We start from the raw sequence: 14,602 nt of genomic DNA, 5'->3' as shown, positions 1-14,602 counted from the left end.
CGAAAATGATTTAAATTACTACATTGTTCATTTTAGCCTTGAAAGTTGAATATCTTAGATCTGGCACATACGATCTTCATTTACATTAAAAATGTTATTAGCCGTATAAAACATTATCAGAAACCATTTAGCGTATACCAGGAACGTCCTTATAAAATAGTCATAAATGAAAGGAAACCTGAGAAGAATCTCGAAAATGATTTCAATTATTACACTGTTCATTTTAGCCTTGAAAGTTGAATATCTTAATTCTGGCACATACGATCTTCATTTAGTTTAAATATGTTATTAGCCGTATAAAACACTGTCAGAAACCATCTAGCGTATACCAGGAACGTCCTTTATAAATAGTCATAAATGAAACGAAACCTGAGAAACATCTCGAAAATGATTTCAATTATTACATTGTTCATTTTAGCTTTGAAAGTTTAATATCTTAATTCTGGCACATACGATCTTCATTTAGTTTAAATATGTTACTATCCGTATAAAACACTGTCAGAAACCATCTAGCGTATACCAGGAACGTCCTTTATAAATAGTCATAAATGAAACGAAACCTGAGACAGATCTCGAAAATGATTTCAATTATTACACTGTTCATTTTAGCATTGAAAGTTGAATATCTTAATTCTGGCACATACGATCTTCATTTACATTAAAAATGTTATTAGCCGTATAAAACACTGTCAGAAACCATCTAGCGTATACCGGGAACGTCCATATAAATTTGTCATAAATGAAAGGAAACCTGAGTAGATTCTCCAAAATGATTTAAATTATTACATTGTTCATTTTAGCCTTGAAAGTTGAATTTCTTCAATCTGGCACATACGATCTTCATTTACATTAAATATGTTATTAGCCGTATAAAACACTATCAGAAACCATCTAGCGTATACCAGGAGCGTCCTTTATAAATAGTCATAAATGAAACGAAACCTGAGACAGATCTCGAAAATGATTTCAATTATTACACTGTTCATTTTAGCCTTGAAAGTTGAATATCTTAATTCTGGCACATACGATCTTCATTTACATTAAAAATGTTATTAGCCGTATAAAACATTATCAGAAACCATTTAGCGTATACCAGGAACGTCCTTTATAAATAGTCATAAATGAAACGAAACCTGAGACAGATCTCGAAAATGATTTCAATTATTACACTGTTCATTTTAGCCTTGAAAGTTGAATATCTTAATTCTGGCACATACGATCTTCATTTAGTTTAAATATGTTATTATCGTATAAAACATTGTCAGAAACCATCTAGCGTATACCAGGAACGTCCTTTATAAATTTGTCATAAATGAAAGGAAACCTGAGTAGATTCTCGAAAATGATTTAAATTATTACATTGTTCATTTTAGCCTTGAAAGTTGAATATCTTAGATCTGGCACATACGATCTTCATTTACATTAAAAATGTTATTAGCCGTATAAAACATTATCAGAAACCATTAAGCGTATACCAGGAACGTCCATTATAAATAGTCATAAATGAAACGAAACCTGAGAAACATCTCGAAAATGATTTCAATTATTACATTGTTCATTTTAGCTTTCAAAGTTGAATTTCTTAAATCTGGCACATACCATCTTCTTTTACATTAAATATGTTATTAGCCGTATAAAACACTGTCAGAAACCATCTAGCGTATACCGGGAACGTCCATATAAATTTGTCATAAATGAAAGGAAACCTGAGTAGATTCTCGAAAATGATTTAAATTACTACATTGTTCATTTTAGCCTTGAAAGTTGAATATCTTAGATCTGGCACATACGATCTTCATTTACATTAAAAATGTTATTAGCCGTATAAAACATTATCAGAAACCATTTAGCGTATACCAGGAACGTCCTTATAAAATAGTCATAAATGAAAGGAAACCTGAGAAGAATCTCGAAAATGATTTCAATTATTACACTGTTCATTTTAGCCTTGAAAGTTGAATATCTTAATTCTGGCACATACGATCTTCATTTAGTTTAAATATGTTATTAGCCGTATAAAACACTGTCAGAAACCATCTAGCGTATACCAGGAACGTCCTTTATAAATAGTCATAAATGAAACGAAACCTGAGAAACATCTCGAAAATGATTTCAATTATTACATTGTTCATTTTAGCTTTGAAAGTTTAATATCTTAATTCTGGCACATACGATCTTCATTTAGTTTAAATATGTTACTATCCGTATAAAACACTGTCAGAAACCATCTAGCGTATACCAGGAACGTCCTTTATAAATAGTCATAAATGAAACGAAACCTGAGACAGATCTCGAAAATGATTTCAATTATTACACTGTTCATTTTAGCATTGAAAGTTGAATATCTTAATTCTGGCACATACGATCTTCATTTACATTAAAAATGTTATTAGCCGTATAAAACACTGTCAGAAACCATCTAGCGTATACCGGGAACGTCCATATAAATTTGTCATAAATGAAAGGAAACCTGAGTAGATTCTCCAAAATGATTTAAATTATTACATTGTTCATTTTAGCCTTGAAAGTTGAATTTCTTCAATCTGGCACATACGATCTTCATTTACATTAAATATGTTATTAGCCGTATAAAACACTATCAGAAACCATCTAGCGTATACCAGGAGCGTCCTTTATAAATAGTCATAAATGAAACGAAACCTGAGACAGATCTCGAAAATGATTTCAATTATTACACTGTTCATTTTAGCCTTGAAAGTTGAATATCTTAATTCTGGCACATACGATCTTCATTTACATTAAAAATGTTATTAGCCGTATAAAACATTATCAGAAACCATTTAGCGTATACCAGGAACGTCCTTATAAATTAGTCATAAATGAAAGGAAACCTGAGAAGAATCTCGAAAATGATTTCAATTATTACATTGTTCATTTTAGCTTTCAAAGTTGAATATCTTAATTCTGGCACATACGATCTTCATTTAGTTTAAATATATTATTATCCGTATAAACCACTGTCAGAAACCATCTAGCGTATACCGGGAACGTCCATATAAATTTGTCATAAATGAAAGGAAACCTGAGTAGATTCTCCAAAATGATTTAAATTATTACATTGTTCATTTTAGCCTTGAAAGTTGAATTTCTTAAATCTGGCACATACCATCTTCTTTTACATTAAATATGTTATTAGCCGTATAAAACACTGTCAGAAACCATCTAGCGTAAACCAGGAACGTCCTTTATAAATAGTCATAAATGAAACGAAACCTGAGACAGATCTCGAAAATGATTTCAATTATTACACTGTTCATTTTAGCCTTGAAAGTTGAATATCTTAATTCTGGCACATACGATCTTCATTTAGTTTATATATGTTATTATCCGTATAAAACACTGTCAGAAACCATCTAGCGTATACCAGGAACGTCCTTTATAAATAGTTATAAATGAAACGAAACCTGAGACAGATCTCGAAAATGATTTCAATTATTACACTGTTCATTTTAGCCTTGAAAGTTGAATATCTTAATTCTGGCACATACGATCTTCATTTAGTTTAAATATGTTATTATCGTATAAAACATTGTCAGAAACCATCTAGCGTATACCAGGAACGTCCTTTATAAATTTGTCATAAATGAAAGGAAACCTGAGTAGATTCTCGAAAATGATTTAAATTATTACATTGTTCATTTTAGCCTTGAAAGTTGAATATCTTAGATCTGGCACATACGATCTTCATTTACATTAAAAATGTTATTAGCCGTATAAAACATTATCAGAAACCATTAAGCGTATACCAGGAACGTCCATTATAAATAGTCATAAATGAAACGAAACCTGAGAAACATCTCGAAAATGATTTCAATTATTACATTGTTCATTTTAGCTTTCAAAGTTGAATTTCTTAAATCTGGCACATACCATCTTCTTTTACATTAAATGTGTTATTAGCCGTATAAAACACTGTCAGAAACCATCTAGCGTATACCGGGAACGTCCATATAAATTTGTCATAAATGAAAGGAAACCTGAGTAGATTCTCGAAAATGATTTAAATTACTACATTGTTCATTTTAGCCTTGAAAGTTGAATATCTTAGATCTGGCACATACGATCTTCATTTACATTAAAAATGTTATTAGCCGTATACAACATTATCAGAAACCATTTAGCGTATACCAGGAACGTCCTTATAAAATAGTCATAAATGAAAGGAAACCTGAGAAGAATCTCGAAAATGATTTCAATTATTACACTGTTCATTTTAGCCTTGAAAGTTGAATATCTTAATTCTGGCACAAACGATCTTCATTTAGTTAAAATATGTTAATAGCCGTATAAAACACTGTCAGAAACCATCTAGCGTATACCAGGAACGTCCTTTATAAATAGTCATAAATGAAACGAAACCTGAGAAACATCTCGAAAATGATTTCAATTATTACACTGTTCATTTTAGCCTTGAAAGTTGAATATCTTAATTCTGGCACATACGATCTTCATTTAGTTTAAATATGTTATTAGCCGTATAAAACACTGTCAGAAACCATCTAGCGTATACCAGGAACGTCCTTTATAAATAGTCATAAATGAAACGAAACCTGAGAAACATCTCGAAAATGATTTCAATTATTACATTGTTCATTTTAGCTTTCAAAGTTGAATTTCTTAAATCTGGCACATACCATCTTCTTTTACATTAAATGTGTTATTAGCCGTATAAAACACTGTCAGAAACCATCTAGCGTATACCGGGAACGTCCATATAAATTTGTCATAAATGAAAGGAAACCTGAGTAGATTCTCGAAAATGATTTAAATTACTACATTGTTCATTTTAGCCTTGAAAGTTGAATATCTTAGATCTGGCACATACGATCTTCATTTACATTAAAAATGTTATTAGCCGTATACAACATTATCAGAAACCATTTAGCGTATACCAGGAACGTCCTTATAAAATAGTCATAAATGAAAGGAAACCTGAGAAGAATCTCGAAAATGATTTCAATTATTACACTGTTCATTTTAGCCTTGAAAGTTGAATATCTTAATTCTGGCACAAACGATCTTCATTTAGTTAAAATATGTTAATAGCCGTATAAAACACTGTCAGAAACCATCTAGCGTATACCAGGAACGTCCTTTATAAATAGTCATAAATGAAACGAAACCTGAGAAACATCTCGAAAATGATTTCAATTATTACACTGTTCATTTTAGCCTTGAAAGTTGAATATCTTAATTCTGGCACATACGATCTTCATTTAGTTTAAATATGTTATTAGCCGTATAAAACACTGTCAGAAACCATCTAGCGTATACCAGGAACGTCCGTTATAAATAGTCATAAATGAAACGAAACCTGAGAAACATCTCGAAAATGATTTCAATTATTACATTGTTCATTTTAGCTTTGATAGTTGAATATCTTAAATCTGGCACATACGATTTTCATTTACATTAAATATGTCATTAGCCGAATAACACACTATCTGAAACCATCTAGCGTATACCAGGAACGTCCTTTATAAATAGTCATAAATGAAACGAAACCTGAGACAGATCTCGAAAATGATTTCAATTATTACACTGCACACACAGAAAAATCTTGCTTTCAAAATTACAGCAACCTACTGGCAGCACCTGATGCCAGCAGGTTGCTGTTAATTTAACTAAGTACACTGGCAGTTTTTTTCACTGCGTAGTAAATGTTTATTTAAGTGTTTAGTTAACTATCACTATTACAGTTATGCTAGCAGTAAAAATAATAGCACTTAAGGTTTAAAAAACCACAGAAGCCACTGTAAAAAAAACATTAATAGGCAATGTTATTAGTGTTGTTGTTGTGGTTTTGGCAGCAACCAAAACGTAAATTTCAAAATTGCTTGCTGTTTTTAAAACACCACTTAAACTGTAAATTATATTATTGGTTGCTGTTAAAAAGATGGCGCTTAAACCATAAATTTTAATATTAATTGATGTACATAAGACATCAATTTTAACCGTATATTTTAACAAAGCTTACTGTTTTTGTTACAAATTGTTGGGTTTTCTGTAAGACAACCTCAACTCTTTATTTAACAAACGTTGCTGTTATCTTGAACGTTTTACCATGTTAATTTTATGAAGTTTGCTGTTTTGTTCACACCAAGCTCTTATAATATTTCTTTTCGTTGCAGTTTTTTATATTAGCTTGAACAATATATTTTACAATAATTGTAGTTTTTATTACCCCATACCCTTCCTTCATTTCCCTAAAGCCCGCTGTTTTCTTGGGAGTAACTTGTAAATTTGAAAATAGTAGGGCCTTTAATTTTCGAGATTTTACCATAATTTAAACAGTTGTTTTGTATAAGTCAGGAAGAAATTTGAAAAGCAATTGAATAACAAATGGTTTATTTTGAATTTTAAAAGTTATTAAACGTATTAAAAATCGGCGAGGGTTAGTCTTCCTCCAAATTATCAATTATGTTGATATCACTAAAATGATAAAATAAAAGTTAGATCAAGTATTAAAACATTTTCCTAATTATTTCTCTTAAGTTGTGAGACGTCAAATAGGACATAATTCAAAATTATTTTATTTCAAATAAATAGTGTATTTCGAAAATGCATGGTGAAAATGTTTCTTCAGTTTTATATTATATAAACCCTTTCATAAATATTTAAAACTCTCTAAATTTGTAAAAAGCGATTAACAATTATAAAAAAAACATTTTTGAATTAGTCGTAATTTGGCGCTCAGTTTTGGAAATACATATTACCTTTCGCTTGACCATTCATAGTTTCCTAGCTTGTTGATTAGAGCCAAAACCTTTTGGTTTATTGGTGGAGGTTTTTTTCTTGCCTGCGCCTCTTGTGGGTTAATTTTGGCCGCACAACTATTTTCAAAAACAAAAATATTTTTGTAAATAAGGGGTATTATTTTTCGGTAGAGTATAGGACATTACCGTTGAAAAAACTCCAAAAAGCAAGCGCAGTCAGGTGGATAGCTAACATTAACCATGTAATACGTCCCTAAGAGCGCTCCCAAAGCATCCATCAGATGTTCTCCTTTCACATGGTCATTCACAATATGGTTATCTAATGCAACCATGAAGTTGTCAGCCGTAAATATGTCTCTCCCTGTAAAAAAAACAATTAATATGTTGAACGAGGAAAAAACCATTAAAAAACATGGAGTTAAAACGAACCAGATATCACCAGACATGGATGGGCTTTAATTTTCTTTTGAATAGAATTCAGATCAGTTCCTGGCTATAAAATATGAAAACAATATACAGAAAAGTGTCTACAATCATTTCCGACAATAAGATAAAATAGTACCTCGTAGCAAGGAAAAAGGCATTGCTGGTCTTCTTTAAAATGTGTCAGAAGTAATTGGATGATGCAGGCTACAGAATTTTGACTATCGAATGAAAATTTGCTATCATATTTTTTCATGATTTCTCTGATTTCCTTGGTTTTTATTCGAGAAAAAAAACCCAATATCTTCTTTCCATTTTCCATGAAAAATTTCGCGAAGAGACTTCCTATATCTTTCTGGAGCAATAACTGGTTATGCAAGTAAATGCCATAGATTTCAAATAGAAAAGGCCAATTTTCATGAAGTTGTTTCCCATGGGGCTCGTTGTTTAAATCAGCCCTTTGTAAAACATAACTCTCATGAAGCTTCTTTTTCACTACTTCTGTGTCTGGATTGAGTTCGTTAGAAAGGGCCTTAAGGTCGGTTTGAGCCGCTAATGCACTCTCTTTTTCGCATAGTTCAACTTGAGGGTGAGAATTGATGCAGTCTGCTCTTTTAACATACTTGGATTTTTGCGATTTTCTAACATTTGGTATGTTGTTATCCTTATCCCTGGTCATATTTTCTATCCGGGTTTTTAATTGATAACCAAATCTTGAGTATCCACAACCTAAAATTGCTCCATCGTATTTGTCGCATATTGCTTCCGGGTATGCACAATATAACATCTTAGCAATTTCCATAAGCTGGCTTGTCAATGGTCTTGGGCAAACTTTTAAAATATCGTTCAAGAGATCCTGTACAGCATTTTTTCGGGTTTTTTTATTGAGATTTTTCCCACTTAATAACGCACATTTGACACTTTTGCGAAACATTTCTGGATCAATCTTATACATTTCGACCCAATTAGATTTTGGTGCTCTGGTTTGACAAACCTGAAAAAAAAATCCATTTAATGAAGATTAAAAACAATAATGTTTAAATTTAATCTAAGAAATTTTCCACTTTTGAGAAAGTAAAAATTAAAAACTCTAAATGAAGTGATTCTTGCAAATGGCCCTTATTTGTTTACTGTTTTTAAAGGTTATGTGCAGTTGCGCTTGATATAAATTTGATAATTTTAAAGTTAGCGGCAGGGAACAAGATATGGTAGTCAATGCTGTATCTTTATTTTTAAATTATATTCAACTGCCTTTATAAAATTGATTGGAGTATAAGAGTTTTGCTAATTAATGGTGGAAAACACTTAGGGAAGTTAATTAGAAAAGGTTATTTTTACTTTTTTGGCTGAGCCACTGGCTTGATCGTCAGAAATCTTCGATATAGTTTCATCACTTGTCCCAGTGTCTTTTTCTACGTACTGCTGAATTTTTCTAATTTGAATAGGCTTCAAAATTGATTTGTCGATATCATCTTGGTTGATAAGGTGAAATTCTGACGGTTTTTCAACTCCTAGCGCTAATATACAATCGAGTACCTTGGCTAGACTAGTTTGATTTTTTGACAGTTGCGGCAATGCGAGTAACAAATGTTTTTCAATGAGAGTCTTAGTTTCCTCTTCACCCGTTTCCATAGCTTCATTACTGGCCATCTGTAAATAAATTTTTACTTCCTATACAAGTTTTAAAACTGTTAAATGTTCTAATTATCCTTTTTACATTGACTCTAATAGCAATTAAATAGTTTTCATTAAAAAAGACGTTAATTACACATTTAATGCATTTATTAAAATATTAAAACCGTTAAGAACGTTAGACGACTTGTTTTGCCATACTGCATTCAGAGGCATGCTTAAAATCTATGTTATTTTCATTTAAATTGTTTCCTTATACACAAGTACCTAACCCTAATGATATTATTATTAAATATTATTGTAATTCCACAATACTTCATAAATGTCTGTCTTACATTTTACAACGAGACATCTCTAAGACTGTGATGTACTCGGTGCTTTAATGAGACGTGTTCTTTCCCATTAAATCGGTACCCTCGTAAAGGGTAGTAGTCATTGGCATCTTTAATCGGTATTATGGTCGATTCATTCAGTTCAGACAATTCATAAACGAAGAGAGTGAGATTTAACACTGACGAAAATTTCCGCATTAGGAAAAATATCTCATTGTTCTTTACTATTAAAGTCTCAAGTTTCCCGAAATCAATGCCATCTTCGGTACTGCGAATGACAATGAAATGGCCTACTTCGTACTCTGTCCCCAAATAAGAGAGCTTGGGGATAGATATACTATTTATTTCATTTAGATGAAACCTTCCCGCTGCTTCTTTAACACACTCATCGTCAAAATATTTTCTTGAAAATTTTGTACCCCCGTGAAAATTAAAATCCAAATTTGGGCCAAAATATGATCCGCTTGATAAATAGGCTTGGAGTTTTTGGTGCTTGACTGCGAGAGATTTCGTTGGATTTACAAAATTCTTTGTTTGCCTAGCGAATTTTTGAAAAAAACCGTTTTTGCTTTCGAATCTTAGAGTGAAAACCCTTATATTAACGGACCAAATTGCAATATTAACTCTGGATAATGTGCAAAGACGTAATGATGTTTAGGTTTAAGTCTATAGTTAGGAAAATACTCTAATAAATCTGATTTGTATTGGTCTAGCAGCCCAATTAGAATAGATACATCGTCTTTCGATATTTTTGGGCCACAAATGAATTCGACAATTAACTTCAATTGTAAATAAAGAGACCACACTGGATCGGATGCATCTTTAACGTAATCCCGCAAAATCATGGAAAGCATCCTAAGCATGCACCAATTTTGAGAGGCATTTCCTGTTAGCTTTGTTGATGTATCTATTTGGGGGCACGGCTTGCTATTAGCGTCACTTCCAAGGTATTTAAAGTGGGTAATTAGAAAATTTAGGTGTGGTAATGTAATCCATTTTTTAACTTTAATCAAGTTATTTAGAAAAAGACGTAGATCGTAAGCCACGATTCCCTCAAAGAGGTCATGGGCTAAACAGGGTGGTAATCCGGGATTACAAACGTGAAAGACTTTCAAAATATGAAATGGGGAATTGAATTTAATTCCTCTTACAGAGTCATTCTCACCCGTGTTTAACTCTAGTACAGCAGATTGGTAATTTTCAACAGATCTTTTTGGGGCTTCAACATCATTTTCAATATCTACATGGTCAATTTCACAAAAACGACAGATTTTCCCATTGGCAAACGCGAGTTGGAAACCCCCTACTTCGTGAGAACCAAGATTATCCCCTACTAGGCAGAAAAGCTTGACATTTGCAAGTTTTCCGTTAGACAACTCGATTCCATTTGTTTCGAGATCTTTAAGATCATCCACCAGCTTACTAAAGAATTTCGTCACACCCTTTTTTTTCATGTCCGATTCCTTGCAAAGAGATATTAATTGAATATGGTCGATATTGGACCTCTTTTCTGGGGGAAGATTTAAGACCGTATAATACACCCCAATTAGTTTATTTTTGGTTTTTGCTGAGCCAAGTGGATTAACTATCTGAAACCCATCTTGAAACACTATTAAGTAGATTGTATTTAATTCCGAAGACCCAAAAATATCGCTATAAACTTTACCATCTGTTACGTCTTTTAGAACATAATTGGAGCCCTTTTCGTAAGTGGGCTTTGGAAATTGAAGAGTTTTTGCTACTTCGGGGTTAGATATGAATGTTTTAAGCGAAGATTTAATAGGGACATAGTGGTAAAATAGTTTTTTCCCTTCGTGGTACCCAAGTGAAACGCTAACTGGAGATACAAAGTTCAGATGTGATTCGTTAAATGCGTCACGGCGATATGCAGTTTTAAAATTGTAGTCATTTGTTGTTTTTAGTAAATCGCTTTCTTTTACTGCTCTCAAAATTTCCGAAACAACGTTTTCGTCAAGTGCCATATCATTAAGTTTAACTCTTAATTTTTTTTCATTGTAATCATTTTCAATATCTCTTAAAAATTGAAACTCTTCGATTATGGTCTGTATGGTTGATACCGGAATTAGACTTTTCGTTTCAAGTTTTAAATAAAAAAGCCCTAAATTTCTAGCAAAGTGGGTTTCAGGATCAGTACAGTCGGTTTCTTCATTATAATTTATTTTTGAAACATTATTATCACTGTTGTCGAAATTAAACTCAGTGGAGTTTTGGGCAATTTTTTCCGGGGAAGATAAAGATCTTTTTGTGAGATCACGCTTTTTGGGGGGTTCTATTTCCCCTTTGTGATATCGTGATATATGTGCCGTAAAGGAAGATATTAGTGTGAAGTATTTTAGTTCTTTGCATTTGTAAGGACAGGCCACGCCAATGCCTTGCATTATGTGAGATTTTAGATGTCTCATTAGACCCTTAAAATTCATAAAACCTTCACTGCAATCCCCAACATAACACTGGATAGAATGCGCTAAATTTGTGCCAGGTATATTTCTTGTGTCGTTTTCAACGTGTGGTCTTTTTCTATGCTGTCTTTGACAATGGCTTTTTAGAGAGTTATAATTTGAAAATGTTTGCTCGCATGAATCAAAGCCGCAAGGATATTGAACATTGGGCACATTCTGGTGGAGTTTGTAATGTTTCATGTAATTTTCGATTGTCTCGAAAGATGAAAAGCAAACAGCGCAGTTTCTCGTGGGCTTCATTTTATCAGAAACCTTTTAAAACTGGGCGGTGGGAGGGGTGGAAGTCTATAGAAAATAAGAGATGTAAAATTTCTATCTAAATATTTTGCTATGGTTGAAGTATACTACTTATAGATTTATCAGTTATAAATATGATACTTTAAAATCCGAGGGGCCAGTCACTTAGAGTAATCGGTGTACACACTGTACCTGTGACTGGTGATTACGCGTAATCTTTAAAATCCCTGCATTTCACAGTGCTAAAATTATTACGAGTAATCCGAAATTGGTGTACAGGGAATCCGAGAGTGATTAGCCCCTCGACGAAATCTAATGTGAAAGAAATAGGTACGTTGCACTAGTTGTAAATTCCCATATAGGCATGGAGAAGAAGCGCGAGGGGCTAATCACTCTCAAATTACCTGTACACCGATTACGGATTACGCGTAATTATTTTAGCACTGTTAAGGGCGGGACGTTTAAAGATTACGAGTAATCGATTTAGTACAGTCAAAGGTACATGCTTCTACACCGATTACGCTGAGTGACTGGCCCCTCGGAGAAGCGTCAAACAACAAGATTCAGTCGAAGCTTTCACAAAGCGAAAAAGCTAGAATAGATAGTTTTCACACATGGAGGATTCATACCATTTACACCAGGAAGCCGGGCTATCTGGAGGACAAAAGCAGACCGGTTTTTGTCCGCCAGATAGCCCGGCCTCCTGGTGTAAATGGTATGAATCCTCCATGTGTGAAAACTATCTATAATTAATCTATTTGGTAATGATTTCGATGGATGGAGAACTTGGTTCTACACTATACTAGGATCCGTCCTTGAAAGGGTAAAAATTATGATGTAAAAATCCCAACTTATTTTTGCCCGAGAGAAAGGCTCGCCTTTTCAGGTAGAGGCAGCGTGAATAGGTGGGTTTCCAAATTCTTCAATCTTCAGTGAAGTATTGAGATAGGCTAAAAGGGGTTAAGAAGACGGGTTTAATGCTAAAACATCTCGCGAGTTGGTCCCAAGGAGCGGTTCTATGGAAATTTTACATTGCTATTGTACAGCCACCTGCAGGGAAATTTTGGCGATCTATTTGTCTTCTTTGCACCTGCGAGTTCAGCTCTTACGTAGTGAATATGGAAACCCACATATAGCGCCAAAGAATATAAATATAAAGAATTCGTGACGTCACTTTGGGCATGGTGAATTATCCTCCAGGTGTCGAGAGGAACATAATAATTTCGTACCCCCGTTTTCTACCCCTTCCCGCTAGATTAGAGTTATGTTAGCATAGGCGACCTCTTCCTCTCCCTGCTTTTGTAGGAACAGAGAGGAGAGAAAGAGCGAGAGAGAATCAGTATAGGCAGCCGTGATCCATGCGTGGTGAAAACGGGGGTAAATCTAGGGAACCCCGCGGTGCCTATGCGCTGCTTTCTTGCCCACAGTTGATGTAGGGGATCACAGAGATAACACGAGGAGGTCAATGCCCCATGCGAAAAGGACTAAAACTAAACGACGAAATGTACCGAAAATTGTTTTTACTACCCCCCCCCCTATTTTCCCGTTTTTCAGCGGATTTTATAAAGCTCTGGTAGGAATTCCATTCCATAACTTTGTTTTCTGTGAAGACAGCTATTTTGGGTGAATGAATGGAACTGGTTCTCCCGAGGGGCCAGTCACTCAGCGTAATTCGTAATTGGTGTACAAAGAATCTGAGAGTGATTAGACCTTCGGGTTCTCCCTCCATCTATGTATTCAAATTAATATTAAGGATTTTTAACTTTTTTCTCAATAATTATAATTCCCTTACTTTTACTACTTTCCGTTTTTTATGAATTTACTAGAGCAGCTATGAATATTTGCATTTTTTTCGGGAAAAATAAGTTTAGGGAACATACATAACGAGCTAGAGTTAAGCCTAAAGTTTCTATTAATTTTCGTTTCCCTGTTCAAACAACGTACGCAGCACAAAAGTGAACCTTTATGGACCATTTACCTAAAGCGTTTAACCATGAGAGCCTAAATGTTGAAAGAATCATGCACTCTTACAAATGATTACAAAAATCAAACTTACACTTAATGTTTCACCTCCAAATGTGCAGACGTTCCACACTTCCTATTTCAATGTCAAAACTTCACAAGTCCAATTAAATCGAGCGTAATCGGTAATCACGATTTAAAAAACCAAAAAATTGCGGCCTCCCGATAACCGCGATTGCAAAAAAAAAAGTAAACTGATCGAATTCGAGTGACCGTACTGACGAGTGACGAAGGAACTCAATAGAGGTTAGGCCCCAGGTAGAAGTTTTGAAGCAGGAACGTTTAGGGGGCGCGGGAGAGAGGGAGAGGCTGCCTAATGCAAACAAAGAAGTTAAAAGCAAGCAATGGAAACTTTCCATTCCTTACATTTAAATTCTTTGGCGCTATTCACGCTGCCTCTCCCTGACGAAAGCGAAACTCTCTATTTCAAAAATATGTTGGGAATTTTTGCAAATTCAGTAAATTTGATAATAAAACGACTATGAATCTACTTAAAACATTACGATAGACTTACCACTTTAGTTCAGTTAGTAACGTTCAACAGTTGTAATGCTGGAACCTCAATTTATAGTGATTAGTGACGTCTTACATAATAACCGTTCTCGAACTCATCAGTTTCTACATGCATTTCGAATGAGCAGTTAAACATCTAAAATATTAAATCTTGTTTTATATCAGCGTAAAAGACAATAATTTGTAAACTATCGTTACCATCCTTAGTTTAAAATATTTAATATAT

At 33.6% G+C, this 14,602-nt stretch overlaps 2 protein-coding genes across 2 annotated transcripts; both read right to left on the bottom strand.

The window, feature by feature from the left end:
• Positions 1-6,802: 6,802 nt before the first annotated feature.
• On the bottom strand, positions 6,803-14,063 carry LOC149584029 (uncharacterized; the record flags this gene model as incomplete). Its single annotated transcript, XM_089863295.1, has 6 exons — positions 13,898-14,063; positions 8,499-8,810; positions 7,300-8,154; positions 7,167-7,230; positions 6,924-7,098; positions 6,803-6,854 (listed from the first exon to the last, which is right to left on the bottom strand). Coding segments are annotated over exons 2-6 (1,458 nt in total), but the record flags the coding sequence as incomplete, so codon positions are not given.
• Positions 9,718-11,523, bottom strand: LOC149584030 (uncharacterized). Its single transcript, XM_089863294.1, has one exon. The coding sequence runs from the start codon at positions 11,521-11,523 to the stop codon at positions 9,718-9,720; it is 1,806 nt and encodes a 601-aa protein (XP_089719420.1).
• Positions 14,064-14,602: the final 539 nt, after the last annotated feature.

This window comes from Phalangium opilio, unplaced genomic scaffold, assembly GCF_054372755.1.
Source record: "Phalangium opilio isolate 3A_F unplaced genomic scaffold, DU_Popi_V2 ptg001170l_1, whole genome shotgun sequence".
Lineage (NCBI taxonomy): Eukaryota > Metazoa > Arthropoda > Arachnida > Opiliones > Phalangiidae > Phalangium > Phalangium opilio.
This window is presented reverse-complemented; position numbering and strand designations above follow the sequence as displayed.